The sequence below is a fragment of the Emydura macquarii genome, unplaced genomic scaffold (genome assembly GCF_026122565.2).
Source record: "Emydura macquarii macquarii isolate MOO-44397 ecotype Brisbane River unplaced genomic scaffold, CSIRO-AGI_Emac_v2 contig_2636, whole genome shotgun sequence".
Lineage (NCBI taxonomy): Eukaryota > Metazoa > Chordata > Testudines > Chelidae > Emydura > Emydura macquarii.
This window is the reverse complement of record NW_027132773.1, coordinates 6,113,204-6,131,214: the sequence shown is the minus strand read 5'-3', so window position 1 is coordinate 6,131,214 and position 18,011 is coordinate 6,113,204. Positions and strand designations below refer to the sequence as shown.

At 41.4% G+C, this 18,011-nt stretch overlaps 1 protein-coding gene across 1 annotated transcript; it reads right to left on the bottom strand.

The window, feature by feature from the left end:
• Positions 1–532: 532 nt before the first annotated feature.
• On the bottom strand, positions 533–17,716 carry KICS2 (KICSTOR subunit 2). The gene is made up of 3 exons (XM_067564114.1): positions 17,389–17,716; positions 11,491–11,779; positions 533–3,531 (listed from the first exon to the last, which is right to left on the bottom strand). Exons 1-3 carry the CDS (start codon positions 17,621–17,623, stop codon positions 2,715–2,717), a joined length of 1,341 nt encoding a protein of 446 aa, XP_067420215.1. The 5' UTR covers positions 17,624–17,716; the 3' UTR covers positions 533–2,714.
• Positions 17,717–18,011: the final 295 nt, after the last annotated feature.

Here is an 18,011-nt window from a genome sequence, read left to right as displayed (position 1 = left end):
CTCACAGCAGCCAACACACCAGGCCCACTCAACTCCACCCTGCCCCTCTCGCTCCAGCTAAGTCTACAACAGCACTTACCTGAGGCTTTCGCTGGGCATAAGACGACTCCTATCGCTGCCCACGTTCTCAAAGACCCACCACAGGGGGCACCCCTACACCATGAATGCAAGAGGGAAGCAGCACCGTGACTCGGTTTCTTTTGCAACAAAGGAGAGCCTCAGAGAGCCTTTAGCCTCCCACAGGCCCAGCAGGGGGGGAGATGGTTAGTGCAGCAGCACGTCCCGCTGCTCCTCCACAAGTGGTGCTGAACAGCTCGCTAGCCAAACTCAGCAACTCTGCGGGCAGCTGCTGCTCTGTTCCCAGTGAACAGCCGGTCTGTCTCTTGCCTCTCCCCCTATCCTGGGTGCAGGCACAGCTCAAAGTGCTGCTCTCTGCCACCGAAACTCCAACAAGGAAGGTATTTACACCCCTCCACCAAAGCCCCAGTTGGTATAATAGAGGGGTTGCACAACTACTCATTGCACTAATGAAGGATGGGGCCAATCCTGATGACAGCACCTGTGCTGATATTCAGGCTAAGGCGGCAGGGCTGGAGCAGGGATTGATACTATGTGGGGGAGGGAGGAAGAGAGGTATGTTAAAATTGTCTAAAAGACCAATCTCCACCCTGGGGCCCAGCTCCTCAGAAGTACTGAGGCATCTAACTTCTATTGATTTCAATGGAAATTAGGAGCCCTAAAGCAAGCGATAGCAACATTCCCCCCTGTTAAAAGACAGTGTGATCTGGAAACTGTAATATAGCACAGGCAGCACTAGTTGAAGATAGAATAAAAATTGTCTCAGCTACATGGCAGTATGTTGAAGCATTTACAATAGAAGCATGACATTTCAATATAATCCTAATGAAGTTTGGATGGTTTTATTTAACATACATCTATAAAGTGAAGCAAATCACATGGTGTATTTTTCTCCTCAATACATGAATGCAACTGCCTTAGAGGCTAAAGCAAATTATATATGCATCAAGAGGGAAAAGCAAGTGCTCTGTCCTTACAAAGAAGAAAATGAAAACCTCTTCTGCTCTTTAGATTTTCTGTACTTACTTTCATTGTTTGACATAGGTTAGAGCTGGACAAGTCTTAATGAAAGTGGGCAACTAAAATTTTGGCTTAAATGACCTATTTTACATACAAAGTAAATCTGATAATGTCCATATTACGCCTGCTTACCATCCATGAAGTGCATCCAGTAAGGTTCAACCTTACTTTACTCACATCACACTTTACTCCATGATTAGTCCCACTTGATTTCCAGTGAAAGTGCATGTGGAGTAAGGTACTGCTCAGGATAAGGGAAGTAGAATCACTCATTATAAGATGGCCACAAGTACAGACAAACGATTTTTAAAAAATAGCAATTGGACAGGAAACAGAGCCCTCTCCTATCACAATGACTTTACAAAGTTGGGAGGGGGCTGTTTTTTTTTTTTTAAACTTAAAAAAAAATAGGGAGACATTTCAAAACTAGATAACTGCACTGCAAGTGTTGCAGAAGGACTTGGATTCAAGTACCAAAACCAGTTTGGCTTCTTATCTTAACTGGAAAGTTATTTTAAAAGTTAGTTATGATATCTGAACAGAAAGCAAAACTGAAGATGTATGAAAGAAAAAATAGCTATGAAAACCAACAATAGTACAGCTTAACTTTAATTAGAAGAGTGTAAATACATGACTTTTTTAGTTTTGTTTTGGGGTCTTGCTGTTTCTTTAAAAGGGGTATTTTTCTAATGCATTTTTTCAGAATGGCAAATGGACAAAGGAAAAGTAAGGGCTTTGTTATTTTTCTACAAGATTGTTCCAAACTACCTGCTAGCACCAAAACAACACAAACTGAAGCTATCTTCAATTTCATTCCATCAGTGGAAGTTTAAGTTTTGACACTACCGGTGTTCTTTGTAATTTAAAATCATGTGGATGCTGTACTCCATGCTTGGGTTGCAGCTTGTTTGTTTGTTGGTTGAATTATGGCTAATCTGCACACTTTATAATTCAAAATATTGGCACTCTCTCCTATTTTAGTGGGGATTTAAAAGCAAGTGTCAAAGAAAAGTCATTACAAAGATCTTTTAAAGTTTTTGTACACTGAAATATTAAAACTAGTTACTAAAAAGTACATTTTATGATGCATCAACTTTATTGCAATTGTTTGCTTGTAGATCTGCAAGCTTCAGTAATTCCCAATGAATATCACTATTAAATAACAAGATTCCACCATAATGCCTGATAGTGTAACAACAGTGTTCTGAAAAGATAACTTAATACTCCACTCTAACCAAATTTTCAATAAGTTCTGTAGAAGTTATAGTCAGTGACCAGCATAATATAAAGTGCATACATTCCACTTAGTTAACGGCAACAGTGTCATGGACTGAAAAAATATGAATTCATACTGTGAATTGAGCACCATGCAAAAAAAACCTACCTCTGCCATTTTAATGCACCACAGCTAAGTCATCCCAATGTGCACTGCCTAGAAAATTCTTTCTATATTTTTCTTCAAGTGTGTTTATTAGCTAAAAAAGTGTTCACAACAAATATTAAAATAACTGTTCCTTTTTAATTAACTCTGAGAATCACGAATGATCCTTGAAAGCTATAGTATGTTTTTTCCAGTCTAATGTATTGCCTTGGCAGTCTGCAACTCAGTATGTATTTTATCCTTTGGATCCAGGCTTCAGGCTCGCAAAAGCTTTGGAATTCTTAAGGGAATGTGAGATTTCATTGAGAAAAGAAATGAAATGTGAGTCCCTCTCTGATTTCTTAGCCTCAAAAATAACTACAATGGTAAAATGAGGTTCAGGGCGTGTCAGAAAGTATGTGCTTTGGACTTTGTCATCATAGAAGTGAACAACCTTGTCCAAACTATTGAGGTCAGAGGTTCTGTCAGTCATAATCATGATTACATTGGGCCAGTGCATTACAGGCCTGTCGCTGGGCAGAGAGACCACAGCTGGGTATTGATCCACCCCTTTTGGGGCTTCCCTGTAAGAGTGGGGATGATGGTAACCATGTCCCTGGAAGCTCTCTGACCCACGGTTGTCAAAGATAAGAGAAACATTAACAGCGTCATATTTCCTGATGAAGCTGGAAATTTTCCCAAAATAATCAGGGTTAGCTTTAGCAGTCAGCGTTTTCATTTCGGATGCAGTTGTCTGTCTACTGAGGGCCTCGTGAAAGTAAAAGCTAAACTTGGCAAGGAGAATGTTTTTGAGTTTCATCAACCAGAGGAAAAGGTGTGGCGGCTGTACGGCCTTCTGAGACTGCCCTCCAAACAGATGTTTCTTGGTCTCTCGCTGTTTCTCAAAAATTTGGCCCCACGTTTGTAGTTTGGTGTGAGCACTATGCAGGTTGACTAGGGATGGGAGGAACTTCCACTCAGAGATCTGAGCCTGGGCCTTTAAAAGATGTGCAAGCACATCCACTTCCAGCTGGAAGCTGCTTTCAAGAGGACTGAGGATTGGATGGTGAAACCTAGAAAACAAAATGTTTTTAAAAGTGTGAGGGATGTTGTACATGACCAAAGAAGTACTCCATTAATTAGCACACCAACTCTCAGGCAAAGCAACACTGAAAGTCAAAAAATGTAGAAATCTATGTTGATTAATTGAAAGAGCATTACTTTTAACACTGTTTTTGCATAAATAAATTTAAATTAAGAAAGCAGCATCATTTCTTCATCCCTGATAAACACCCATTTGTAGCATCTGTTTTTACCAATGGAAAGAAATAATATTTTATCAGTTCTAGCACCAATGCCCCCGCCCTTTCCAGTCACTAAGATACTGAATCTTTCTCTCTTTTTTTTTTAAGTCTTATTTTAATATTACATAACTAGTGGCAATAAGACACTTTTTGATGGTTATGACACACCTGTAACTGCAAGATCGTTGTCCAACTAGGCTTCCCCATAGTCACTAGTTTCCTCACAATGAAAGGGGACAGTAGGAGGATGAAAGAGGGGAACTGGTTAAAAAAACAACAACCTTCATTCACTATCTGCTGCCAAACCTGCTCTCAAGCTCAGCAGCCAAACAGCAGCTGAGGGGCAAGATATGATGGAAGGCTGGCCAACATCACACTGAAGCTGCCATCCTGGCTGAATCCATCCATCCAACAGCAGAAAACTGAGGACAAGATCATCCCCTCACTTGTACAATAGAAATTGAAGGGGGAAAATAACCTCAGCTCTCATGCCTGAGTGGGAGATGTGCCATTATGCATTTTATTCATAAGAGGGGTCCTGCCATGTCAGAGCAGGCCTGGGTGAGGTGGGACACAGGAAATTAGAGAATGAACCTCTCCCTTTTCTTAATTTAGAAATTTAAATTTAATTTTTAATATACCTTTTATTTAGAGCAGCTCCATGCTCTTGCATGTGTAGATGTAGAGAAACTCAATTTCCAGTCAAGTAACAAATATGTGTTTGGAACTTACTTTAGCTGGAAGTGGAAACTCATGTATTATAGAACATCCTTTCAGAAACATCATAGCCATATGGGCAGAATCTGTGACTGATCCTGCAGTCACCGCAAAAAAATCTCAGATACCACTGGATTTGCTCCTTCTAAGCTCCACCCAACCCCAGCACTTAAATTCTCATTTTGAATACATACAATGTTTACATGCAATTTTCCTATTCAAGAAGAAATCTCAAATTCCCATAGGAAATTTCTTATCAGAAGCCTATCCGAGATGGACTTGGTATGCATAAGTTGCTCTGGTAGGATTTCCTAGTTCATCATGACAACTGATGGTGCTGCAGGAATCCTAAGGCAGCAAGTGAAACTAGCAGAGTACACCACGGTATATGTTCACTGATACAGTAATATGATCTTGGATTTTGAATCAAGACGGAAACGTGTATAAGACTTAATATACCATATCACATAAGATGTGTTGTGCTGCCACACAGAAATTGCTTTACTGGATCAGACCAGTGGCCTTATTGGTCTACGATTCTCTTTCGGATGGTAGTCAGTACCAGATACTTCGGAGGAAGGTGCAAGAAACCCCTAATGGAAAATTATTGACAAAATACCCACATGGAAGGTTTTTTCCTAAACTAATAACTTATTTTGAGGGGTTATGTCCTGAAACATGAGGGTTTATATGCTTTATATAATAAAAATAGTTCTATCTAATGAAAGTGAGCTAGAACTCATTTTTCTCTCCCTGTTATAACTACTAACAAAATGGGGAAATTGGTGTGTCCCTTTTTGTTCCTGTTTGATACACAAAAGTCTGTATAGTTTGGGTTCTTAATTTTTTTCTGACAAGATTAATTCAGAACTTGTCTACCCCGTTTTTCCTAAACAAGGTATAATATGCTGAGCCTTTCAAGTAAGGGCTGAGGATTATTCCAATTAACTTTTATGGGCCTCTCAGCGAAAACAGGAAAGACAAGACTTAGGAGTCCTTATATTTTTAAAGGAAAAGAAATTAAAAGGCAGATTTAAGCATTTCAGGCCTTATTTAAGTCATATTAAAACAGCAAAAAGGCACAGGCCCCATTCCTCTCCTCCTGCTTTTTTTTGGGCAGGTATCTTTAAGGGAAACAGGAACTAGTGTGACTCATTTCTCTGGTGCATATTAACATTGACAGTATCCAACAAAAACCTGAGAACAGTTTTGCTACAGCCCAGAAAAGGAAATCAAACCCATTGTTTTCATGAGGCCTTTGTTTTAAAGGCATTATATACATATTTACTATTCTTTCCGGGCTTTACTTTTTCAGAGCACTTTACAAGTACTAATATTCTGAATCTGCAAAAAAACTAAGATTATATAACCATTTTAAAGTGGTCATAAGCAGCTGGTTGCACTGCATAGGTTGTACGTCTTTTCTAGCTTGTTATGAAAATGGGGGGGGAAGGGTGGTTATTTTGAAAGAAAATGAAACGCCTAACCTTGCAGATCACGATGAACATTGCCCTGAAGATAAATTAGACAATTTACCCAACATTAGAAATAATGCTTTACATTAACACACATTTTGGCTTTCCACTGCAGCAAAGATCCAGGGTTCGTGGGCTATTTCAGATGGCGGAGAGCCACAAGTCTATTAGAACAGTTCACTGAGAAAATTAGTGTATTAATTAAAAGGAGCTTTTGCATCTACCACATATAGCATTATGTATTTATTTTCAATGATTCTGCTGTCTGTTAGGACAATATTCTTTTTGATGCTGTCTATTAAGTGAAGTCATTCTGAAATCCTATTCCTTCTAGATATATCCAGATATATAACATCAAGCATTTGAATACACTTATTATAGTGATATTGACCTATGAAGGTTATTCTTCATCTTTAAAAGCAGCTAAAATATTCATGTTAGTGCAGTTCTGCCAAGTCTTGTGGATTAACATTATGATGTACAGCCCCCAGCTCGCTTCATGCTTCATAGCAGTCTTTTCATGTCTCACTACCTAGCAGGATTTGTTAAACAGTTTTAATCCAAATATACACATCAACCACAACTAAAAGCTTAAAAATATATTGACTGCAGAATAAATTGAAAGAATATGCCAAGAACATCTGCTTTAATTAAGTCTTATAACACAAATGTCTTGAGGAGGCACAGTATTGCATAACAGACAGGTTTTTACAATATTCTAGTAGAACAAAAAAAGCATGTTAGGAACTTTTTAACTTTCACCACACATTTGTTTTTCTGCATCAACACCAAAGAGAAGCCAGAGTTCTACAACTATTTGCAAGTTTTCAAAGCAAAAGTAGCTACATTACAGCTACTATCTCAGTTTGGAGCTTGCCTTCTCCTTCCACGTGCACGTAATGCTGATTACAGTGAAAACCAATGCTTCAAAAATGTTTGCATAAAGTTAGGCTTACTAATTTGCTTATTATTTGTATAAGTTTTAATTAATCTTGTTGAACCATGCATCACCACCTTTAGGAACTATTTGTGTTAATAGTCTGGCCTGAACATCAGCTCTAGAATTCAAGAGTTCAGCTGGAGAAGCAATGTCTTCTAAAACATGGATAGAAAATTTGTAGTAAAGGCAGTAGTTTACAAGCTAGCAATAAAAAGTGACAAAAAGAGCCTCTATCTACTTTTATTTTTTAAATATAGAATGATGAAGTATTTGATTGTTGCTTCATAAACCTGAAGAATCATTTTTCACTCCTTGGCAGGAAATAGTTATTACTTGTGTGACATTGGCAGACCAGGTGCTAGCTCTTGCCCAGGCTTCAGGTCTCAGCCAAACACTGAGGCTATGTTCAGACTGACGGCGGCAAAATCGTCACCACCAAATCGATCTTTCTTGATCGACTGAGTGGTCAGTGAGACCTGCTCAATCAATCAGGAAGTCGACTGAGTAAGTCCACCCCCTCAAGTAGCGTAGCGCGGAGCCAACGGGAACCCTGTTCGCTTCGGCTCAGCACAGCAAGAACAGTGCGCAGAATGGAAGCAGAGCAGTTGATGTCAGTTACGCAAACTACTCTGCGTAGTTTGCGTAACTACCGTCAACAGCCGCAGAATTGCGCTGTCAGTGTGAACCAGCCCTGACAAATTCATTGTTGGAAACCATTCTGTCTCACCTGTGCGTTAGTACGGTTAAGTTGGACTTATAACAATGCGTTTAGACTTTATGAAATGATTGTAAATTGCATAAAACGCATTAATCTCATTTATAATATCTTTTCACATGCTATAAGGTATTATTTAAGTTTTTGCTTTATACCTATAAAAAATGTTTGCTCTGAAACTGCCCACCAAGAAGGCTATCAAAACTAAATGGGCCATTGTGGAGCATCACAAAACAAAGACTTTTTAATTGCCCCGTTTAGCCATGAAGAGTCTACAAGCAAAAGGGTTTGTCCCATCAGCTTGAATTCTGGAAGAAGAAAATAAAAATAGCTGACAAGAAAATTTTTCATCTCTTTTGTTGTGTGGATTCTCACAGGGTCGGAGCTATGAAACAGAAGCAGAGATCCCCAGGGTCAATCTGGCTTAGCCCTAAAAGACATTCAGAGCTGACCAATAACTACAACTCTGTCACTTTTTGGAACCACAGACTGTGTATATGTTTGCCTGCTTTAACCTTGTAATAATGGTCTCATTTCTTTTCTTAGTTAATAAATCCTTAGATAGTTTACTATAGGACTGGCTACAAGCATTTTCTTCGGTGTGAGATCTAAGGTACAAATTGACCTGGGGTAAGTGACCGGTCCCTTGGGACTGAAAACCATCTGAGTGTTTTGTGATCTTTGGTGTATAGCAACCACCTATCATTAAGTCCAACTTGCCTGGGTGGCTAGATAGACTAGAATGCCCAAGGGGACTGTCTGTGACTCCATGGTAAGATTGCTATATGCTTAGGAGTTCACACTTGTTACGGAGTTGGTGAAATCTAATTATAGAACATACAACCAGTGTGGGGTCTCTGTCCTGCTTCTTGACAGTCTGCCCTGAGGTTGGCACTCCTGATCATATGCCATACCAGACAGCATGACACCTCTCTCTCACATTATTTATATATGTATACATATTTAATTTTCCAGGTAAACAAAATAAAGGAAGGAAAGACAGCAAGGTCAGATAAGATGATCAATGGTTTTTTCTGGCCATTACAAAAAAAAATCTATGAATCAAGTAATTAATAATGGCCCAGATTTTGAGTTGCTGGTGAGGAAGATTCATATACTCTCAGGAAGGGAAGAAGGAGAAGAGGTGATACCAAGGTGGCTTTATTACAGTTCCCCAATTTTGAGATTGCACCAGATCAGTCCCCAACATATATTAGAGCAATGGAAGGAAGCCCTAGCTACATTCCCTTTTGACATAGGAACCACTACGTTGGCTCTATATCACTTTAGGATTCCTCCGTCATAGAGGTAGGCATCTAATCCAGAGCAGAATCTGAGCTACTGTCTCTGGCAGCCATCTCAGAGCTAAAGAACAGAAAGAATGAGAAAATACATTAAAAAGTTAAAAGAATACTGACAGGAACATGAAATCTATTTTTAAAAGTTTGCAGTTTCCAGGTAGTACCCGTAATATTTGTCAATTTTTGTCATTTTGCATTTTTAAGCATGTTTTTGCTCTTCCACTGACTTGTGAAACAAGCTACACAAGCACTATCAAGCACACAGCACAAACTAAATGGAATAAAAGATTTTTCTCCTGTCTTAGATAGTGCTTTTAGCATTAGGAAGGGAAAGTTTCTGAAAGTGCGATTTTTAATTTTAATGTTCTAAGCTTCCATTAGCTCTAAAGTCATTCTGGCTGTGTTTCTTACACTAAGTTATTACTCTCCTTTTTACCTAACCACTTGCACTGGTAGTGCAATGGTAAATTATTAAACTATAGCATCTAGATTTGGAATATGTTAAAGCAGCCCTGAGAATTACAGTAGCTCAAAGATACAAACACCTTGGGAATGGAAGTTGTTCATAACTCTGAAATGTTCGTAACTCTGAACATTATGGTACAGTACCCTGCAGTAAGTGTCTTCCAGCTGAGGCTGCAAAGGTGGTACCTGGCAGTACTAACTGGTTTGCAAGCAGCTCCTTGCCCTATTCCTGTTGATTGCCTTTGGGCTGAACTGGGGGACCCTGCCCCATACCCTTGGCACTACAAGCCCCAGCCCTCAGCCACCTCTCTCCAGGGCTCGCCCTGCTCTGTCCACTGCCACCATGCTCCAGAGGCAGCACATAGCAGGGGGTTGGCACCACCCTGCTGCCAGCTCCTCTCCCTCCTCTGCCCCTTGCATTCCCAGAGGTGCTGGCTGGACCCAGGACTGTCATAGGCAAAGCTTGGGCCGCATCAGTGCACAGGCTGTGGCCCTTTAAAACTCCTCCAGCACGCAGACAGCAGCTCGGACTCCAGCTCCTACTCCAAGCCAGGCTTTGGCTGCAACAAAAGCAGCTCCCATCCTAGGGCTAGCACATGCCGCCAGGGCTCAGACTGAGCTTGCAAACTTGCCTGCCTCCTAACAGGCTGGGGGGTGGTGAGTGGTCAAAACAGCGTCCTCCGACCAGCCGGGTTGGGGGGGAGTGAAACAGCAGCCACAGTTTACAGGAAACAACGCAGAACCCAAGCTGCAGTGCTTCTGCTCTGCATGATCGGGCTGCCTTGGGCTGGCAGGAGGGGCTCACAGCAGTGCCTGTGAAACTCATCATCTTCACCTCCTACCTGCAAATGCCTGTCCCTCACATGGCGAGTGGAGTCGAGGACAGGAAACCCAGAAGTGCTGACCTTTAAGATGCAATACAGGCACAGTTCCCCTCCACCCCTCCCCCGCCTGCTGCCTTACTGCTTACTTCCAGTTCCATGTGGTGTTCGGTTGACCGGTTAGTTTGTAACTCTGGTGTTCGTATCTTTGAGGCTCTACTGTTATGTTGATTCTTCTTAAAGCATGTGTATGTTTAAAATCTAGTTTAGCTTCCAGACATAGGAACCCCTCAAATTTATTTTTGCTGAGAACTTGACTATTACCTAAAGGAAAGAGTAAACTGAATATGGTTTTGTTAGCTTTCAAAGACGGTCTACAACTGCTGACTATTTTTAAACAATTGCCATTGTTTTATTCTGTATACTAAGTCATCCTCTTTTCAATTTTATCCCACAACACATTTCAAAATTGCTATCAGTGGAAAGGTTTCTATATTTTAGATAACTAAAAATCAGCCTGTCCTTGTCTGAACCTGTATGTCAGCTGTGATCAACTTGGCAACTCCTGCTATCATCCCTAAATTTGATCATCTACAGGTTGCAGCTAGAGGCCCTAGAAACTATGACACTTGCCACCCTGTTGATCCAATAAATCTCAAGTTGATTGACTTCCGGGTATGGTATTAAGTCTTTCCAGAGACGCAACAGTGGTATTCATAAAGAAATATATCCTGGAGTGAGATTTTAATTTACCTGAAGATAAGATACACTTTATTTTAAACTCTACATATGCTTCTAGAGACTAGGTGATGGGCACATTTTCTAGTCTAAAAATAAAACTGCCCAGATACAAGTATTTGTATCTTATTTTTACACTAATTCCATGCTCATTCTTGTAAACTTAAGTCTGCTTTGAATTTAACATACATTTTCCCATTAAACATTGCTGCTGCAAAACACCCTTCACCCCTTATAAGTAACACAACTCTTCATATTTGCTAAATGCAGGATATAATTGAGAAGCCAATTCTGTGACCATGATGAGCTGAAGTATCCTCATATTTTCTTTCAAGAAGGGTCATGTTTTGAGTAATGGAGAAATACTGCATTACTTATGTCACATTTGTTTAATGCATGAACTCAGGTGGAGGACTGTAAAGTTTAATAAAAGCATAGGATACAAAAATTATTATACCTACTGGAGAGGACCTGCTTAGGCCTCATCCTCATTAATAGTATTGCAGAGAACATCATGATACATCTGAGTGTTTAATTCTAACAAACAAGCACTGACCTTGAGCTGTATTTCTTTAGGATGGATTCCAAAATGTTTACCAGTTCCTCAGAGTTAATGAACTTTTGGGTGCTGAGGGTGAACATTTTTTCATAGAAGTCAGCAATTTCCATCCGAGCCTGAACAAAAAAACAGAGCTGTTCAGACAGGTGAGAAAGCAGCTCTTCCAAGTGAGGAGCTGTTCCTCCTAGTGCATTGCGACCCGTCGCCACCACCTTCTTCAGCTCATTGTGCAGAGATGTGTAGATGGTTCGGATGGAGTCCTTTCGGCTGAAGAATGACTGACCACCTGTTCGGATAAATATGGATGTATTACCAAAACCCAGGGATGGCAGAGATAGACAACAATACTGGAAAATGGCAAACATCCATGCTTCCTTTCAGCTAAGTGCTTCTAAATGTCTACATTAGGACATTTTCACTGAGGTAGTATTAAGTTCTTTGGAAATAAGCATTTGCTTATGCACTGCATGTAATTTTGTTCAGTAACTGGCATAATTCATGCTTGTTACAATGCAGTTTTCAACAAGACTTCCCTGCCTGCCTCTCCCCAACTCATCTCCAATTTTCAGGAAGGTCATAATATGAACAAGTTCTCATCTAGCCTTACTAACGTATTAGTTGTGACCCTGGAAACAATCCTTTCTCTGAAACTAGACATAGGAGTCACGGTGCAATTTTAATAATCTACATTACTATTAATAACACTAGACCTTTTAATGTGACATTTCCCTTTAAATCATGAAACACTTTAAAATTTGTAAGACAGAACTTAAATGTGAATCATACAATGGTGTGTATACCAAAGGTTTCCAACACCCCAGACAACCCAACTGCAAATCAAAATTCCAAAGGAAAACAATATCCAAATGCTTCAGAGGACTGCCTGACAGGTTATTCCACAAGACAAAACACAAACAAGTACAACAACTTAAATTACTGAGAAGAAGGGGAACGTGGGCTTGTATTTTCTCAATAGCTGCTTGACACCACTTGGGATTTAAAAGAACCAATAACAGAAAAAATGTTAAGATACTTAATCGGACGTCAGAAATGGACCGCATGAAGGTACCATTTCACTAGCTCTGATTAATAATCTCCATTGACAGCCATCTGTATTACTAAATATATGCATGGATCTGCTGCAGAGGTGTCATTGCTTCACAACAACTCCATGCTGCAACAAAAAGCTACTACCAGCATGGAGCAGAAAGAAAATTTACCATTTAGGGATGACAGTACCCTGGGGCCCAAGAGATACCTTGGTGTAAAACACAGGGAACAAAAAGAATGGTGTCCTACCAAGCTGTTTATCAACCAAAAGCCTCCCATGTTGTATTGTTGCATGTAATTATATGCCCATGCCAACTACCTTCCCTTGGTACTTGACTTGTTTCTAATTAAAATGTTTTAAAGATGACCTGCGAAAGGGAAAAATTATTGTGCCTGTGCCTTTTTGGCTTCTTTATGACTTATAAAGGGACAATTTTGTTAAGCCTTTACAATTTGATTTTTATATTACAAATTCAAGTCTTATCTACCCTTATTGTACCCATTCTGTAGTGACTGGGGAACTAATGAACTTATAGAGTTGAAAGGGGAGAGGATTTATAGTCAACTGGTAGTGCCAGAATTGCTAATAACCTGACCCTTGGTGCAACATGGAGTTCTTATGAAGCAATGACACCTCTGCAGCAAATCCATGCATATGTTTAGTAATACAGGTGTCTGTCAATGGAGATTATTTTAGATGCTAAACATACTCCATTATAAAAGATTCTTGTGACCTTTTTTAGAAGAACTCTAACACTTCCATTGTTTGCAGCAGGATTTCAAAATTTGGCAGGAAGTTAAGTCCTGAGGCCAGAGAAGCACCTTTGTCCCAGGAAATTCCATTCAGGGTTTGCAAAAAGAGAAAAACATTTTGAAATTGCCAATTCCCTTCTGTTGCTAGTGTTTTCAGCAAGAATTTGGCAATGTGCCATAGCAACAAGGTGAATACAAACGTTCTAAGTATGGGAGGTGGCCACAAAAGCAGAAGTAGAGAATAGAGAACTCTGACACTGCAGAAACCATGTGGAAAATATAGTATGTGTATGTGGTCTTGTGATTAAAGACTGTGTCAGAAAGCACTAAGGGGCCAAAATAAGATTGCATAGGCAACCTAAATTCTCTCATTTCCTAACTTCAGAGGGCTTGATTTTACAATCTAAATAACATTCTTCCAACATGTTTTTTTTCATGCAATACATCATAAAACAGCAAAAAAGGGCAGACTTCTTTTAAAAAAAAGAACCCAAAAAAACAGTCATTGAGATCACTTTTAAGATGCTGCAACATGCTATAAGAACAGACTCAAGCACAGGTCATGTAACATTATGTAGAGTGACACTGCAAACCTCTCTCTCCTCTTTTACAGGTAGGATTCCAAGCATACATCTGAAGAAAACCTTAGTCACTGACTATTTGCATTACTTCCACTTACATCTGCAGCTTGCAATCATGTCGGTTCACTGAAGCAGGCAAAAACAAGAGAAACTCTCAGCAGACAGCACGCTCAACACAGAAGGCAAAAGATTCAACATTCACAGAGTACTTAGGTCCCAGTCTTGCAGGTGAATCTATTGGGGCTAAAACAATGCCTGTGTGGAGCCTCACTGACTTCAATGGGACCCCATGCACAGGTCCACCCCTAAGGTATAAACTGCAGGATCAGCACCTTCATTCCAATCTGATTCATTCTGAGAACAGAAGTCAGGAATTTTAACTTTATGGTGTGCATGCCTTAAAATGGAATTCCCTTTATTTTTTAGGCTAAATGCAAATACATTAAGGAAAATCTATGTAAATTTAACACATTTTATATGATATCCATCAACCGTTTAAAAATTATTTTATATATAAATAAAAATATAAAAACCCCTCCTTCAATGACTAGATTTTATGCAAATATTCAAACAGTTTCACTCAGGGCCTCAAATTTTCAAATATTCTGCAACTGCGAGTTTGCCAGAAAATTTTGCAAACACCAGAGAAAAAATGAAAAACCCTTTCTCTACTGGCCCCCAAAGTCCACCACAAGCCATTTTAACAAAACATGCCAGATTCTTTATCCAAAGTCAATTTAGCCTGGTGTCTGATATCAACAGATATGACATATTAGCCTGAATACTATCAAGTCATGTTACTTACATATTAAACTACAAACCTACATAATGAAGTCGGGGCATGGGATATGACTGATCGGTTTCTGGTCATAGAATTATTCATATTGATGATGACAGATGCTGATAGACAAAAACAAAAAAAAATTTTTTAAATGCCTCTCACACACTAACAGTGCTAAAGAGAGCACCTACGTGCATGTTAGCAACAAAGCCTAGAACTTTAAAATCTGTTTTATTGTAAGGAAGAATATCAGCAAGGCCAATAGGGTAATTTGTTATCCCATCCTCTTTTAGAGAAACAAACCAACTTTGGTAGCTGTTAAAGATAGGATATCCATCAACTTGAGTTTAAAATATTTGAAGAGCTGGTGTTATGTTTTTGAACCCTCCGTGTTTTAGTGAAAGACATGACAGTTGTGTGAAACACCCAGGACTGAGCTTATGATATTTTCACTATTTTAGGACAGCATTATATAGTACTTTTCCCTGGATATGGAAAGTGGACAGAATCAGAAGACTGCATACATCATCACCACCCCAGAATTTACAGCAAATTACACAAAGTTGTATATTTACTTCAGAATTGCAGCAGATCATACCCATGGTTTTCATACTAAAATCTTTAACTCAATTACATTCCCATCATCTCATCCCCATTTCTCAAATACAGTACTTTAGGAAAAGAATTCCAAAACCAGATTCTGCCTTGAAACTACTGAGGAAATTTGCAATCGGAAATGGTTTTTTTAACATCAAATCCATCTCAGGTGATCAAAAGTTGCAGGTATCTAAGTGAAAAGCCCCCACTAACAACAGCACTAGTTTGCATTTTTGTTGGCAGTCTCAAGCAGCGAAGCAGAAGACTGAATGGGCATGAAATTTTAACTACCTTCTTAAGCCTAGAAACTGTCTCCCCATCTCATGATAGGGGCACAATCATGGGGGAGCATAGAGAAGCTTTCACTTTTGTTTGTGAAATATTTTTTGTGAATAAATAAGACTGCTCACTCTGAGGTTGTCAACTTTGTGCTTTCCACAAGCACTATATTTGCTTTTTAAATAACAGCTTTACAGGAGAATGGAAATTCTTCTCCCTGAAGCTTACATTCCTATTATAAAAGATAATTTAAAGTCTCTACTTAAATATAAACTCTGAACTGAAATTTTTGAGGAGTCCTAGAGAGTAATAGGACAGATCCTTGGCCTTCAATATGCCATGTGTGCCACTCCCAGGTGCAAAAGGGAAATCAGCTGCCTTCAACAGGGCATCTGGGGATGCCCCCATGTAAGGGGAAATCCCCAGCTGGAATAAAATCAGCATAGCAAAGCAGAGGGCAGGAGCTAAAGCTTTTAATGTTCCTGCCATCCCCACCTGTGTAACAGCTTTTGGGAGGTCTGTTAGCAGCCTGTGTAAATTAACCACGCTAACTTTAGCCTCTAGGGCAGGGGTAATCTTTTTTTTTTTTTTTTTGGTCAAGGTTCAAAATTTCTTGGTCAAGGTATAATCAAGATCCAGACTCCAGAGAGGAAAATAAAAAAACAGTAATAATAAAGAGATTTCAGGATCCATTCAAAAGCATCTGGCAGACCAGATTTGGTCCATCTATTGGCTATTCCTGCTCTAGGGCTATGAGTGCAATGATGATGATAACCCTTTTCTGCTCCACAGCTTTTGGGCACTGCACTGACCACAGCTTGACCAGACGCATGGCCTCAGTACCTAATTATGGGGATTCTTACACTTTTTTGTCCAGGCTAGAAAGCCACACATTAAGTTGCCAGATGGTAGAAGGCACAACAGTTATTCATCAAGTTACATGTTCTGCATCTGCCCTCATACTATCACCTACCCAAGGGTGGCCCTCCAGGTATAAAAGGTACCATCTTACATATTTTTAAATATATATATGCATAACAAGTAGGGGAGAAGAATAGATCATCAAATATTGTGTGTATGAATTTAAAAGCTTGTAAACTGTAACTTTGGAGGCCAAAATCCTAGTACATCTACAGAACACATTTAACATGGGCAGAGATAGTGCAGACTTTCCCAGTGCACTGCTAGCATGCCTCAACTCTGACTTTAAGGGTCAACATCTAGCAGGTTAGAGAGTTGTTCAGTCTCAATCCTTGACCTTTCTGCTGAGATTACACAGGAAGATATAAGGGACGGCTGTGATAAGGACAGTCAGTTACAAGGCAGCCTGAGACCACCAAACTCATTTCACTCAGGCTCTTGAAACTTCCGGTAACTAGATCTGGACTTAGAAGTCCAGGAATTAGCATCCCAGTAAACAGCAGCAGCCTGAGACGTCTGTGAGCAGCACCTCTCTGTCTGCAGTACCTGCAGCCGGGAGTGGAGCAGCTGTAACACAAAGCCACGTGTGACAGCAGGGAACCTTTGCCTCCTAGCGGGGGCTCTGCTAGCTCATCAGGTCCAGCGGCTGGGAGGTTGATGGTTGGCCCCGGCTCCCATTCCGCAGCGGCACCGCCCTTCTGCATTGTTTGTCACCCCACCACGACAGCCCCGACCAGCGGGGCGCTCGGCCACCTGCTGGCCCTCCTTGGGCAGGCCCCCAAAATCACCCCAGGCAGGGCAGGGCGGGCAGGGCAGGAAAGCGTCCCCCCCCCAGGGGACAGGAGGAGGAGGAGGCCGCCGGAGCGGGGCGCCCGGCTGACGGCAGCCCCCCACGCCATGCGCCGCGCGGCCCGGCCCGAGCCCAGCGGGTACCTAGCTTCTGGCCCAGAAAGGTCATGCTGTGATAGGCCTTCTCGGCGGCGGCCAGGTGCGCCAGCCCGGCCAGCAGGGAGAGCCAGCTGGCTCCCGCGCTCTTGTTGGCCTCCCGCTCCTTCTCCACATTGTCCTTGGCCTTGTCGTACGAGAAGATGCCCAGGTGGGAGAAGAAAGTCTCCAGCACGGCCTGCTCCAGCGGCACCGGGGCGCCCAGCGGGATCGACTCCCCCATGCCGCCCGCGCCGGCCGCTTCCGGGGCGGCTTCCCGCCGGTCACGTGAGCCAGCCGGCGGACAACCCCATCCCCCCCGCCTCACTCAAGGCTCGTCTCGTCGTAGTCGCCGCGCGGCGCGTGACAGGAGAAGCCAGGTGGGGGGGGGGTGCCCTGACTCCACCCCTTTTTGGTCATGTGATGTGCGGGTGGTGGTGGTGTGTGAGTCAACTCGCTCGCGCTAAAGCCGGGTGACGTGTTAGCACCGCGAGTAGACTCGTGCCGTTGAGTGGGGGAGGGGGATAACGGTCTCGAGGCCTGGGCGTGCGGTGCCCGGAGATGGGGGGAGGCTGGTAGGTGCCCCAGAGAGCGGGGCGGAGCCGTCTGCCCGCAGCCCCGCCGCTGTGACA

What these genes read in the sequence shown, in the direction of transcription:
- KICS2 (XM_067564114.1), bottom strand. Translation starts at nt 17,623, where the DNA reads ATGGGGGAGTCGATCCCGCTGGGCGCCCCGGTGCCGCTGGAGCAGGCC. An exon ending in CTTTCTGGGCCAGAAGCTAG is followed by an intron (nt 11,780 to 17,388) that starts GTACCCGCTGGG and finishes TTATCCGAACAG; the next exon opens with GTGGTCAGTCATTCTTCAGC. An exon ending in CTAAAGAAATACAGCTCAAG is followed by an intron (nt 3,532 to 11,490) that starts GTCAGTGCTTGT and finishes TTTGTTTTCTAG; the next exon opens with GTTTCACCATCCAATCCTCA.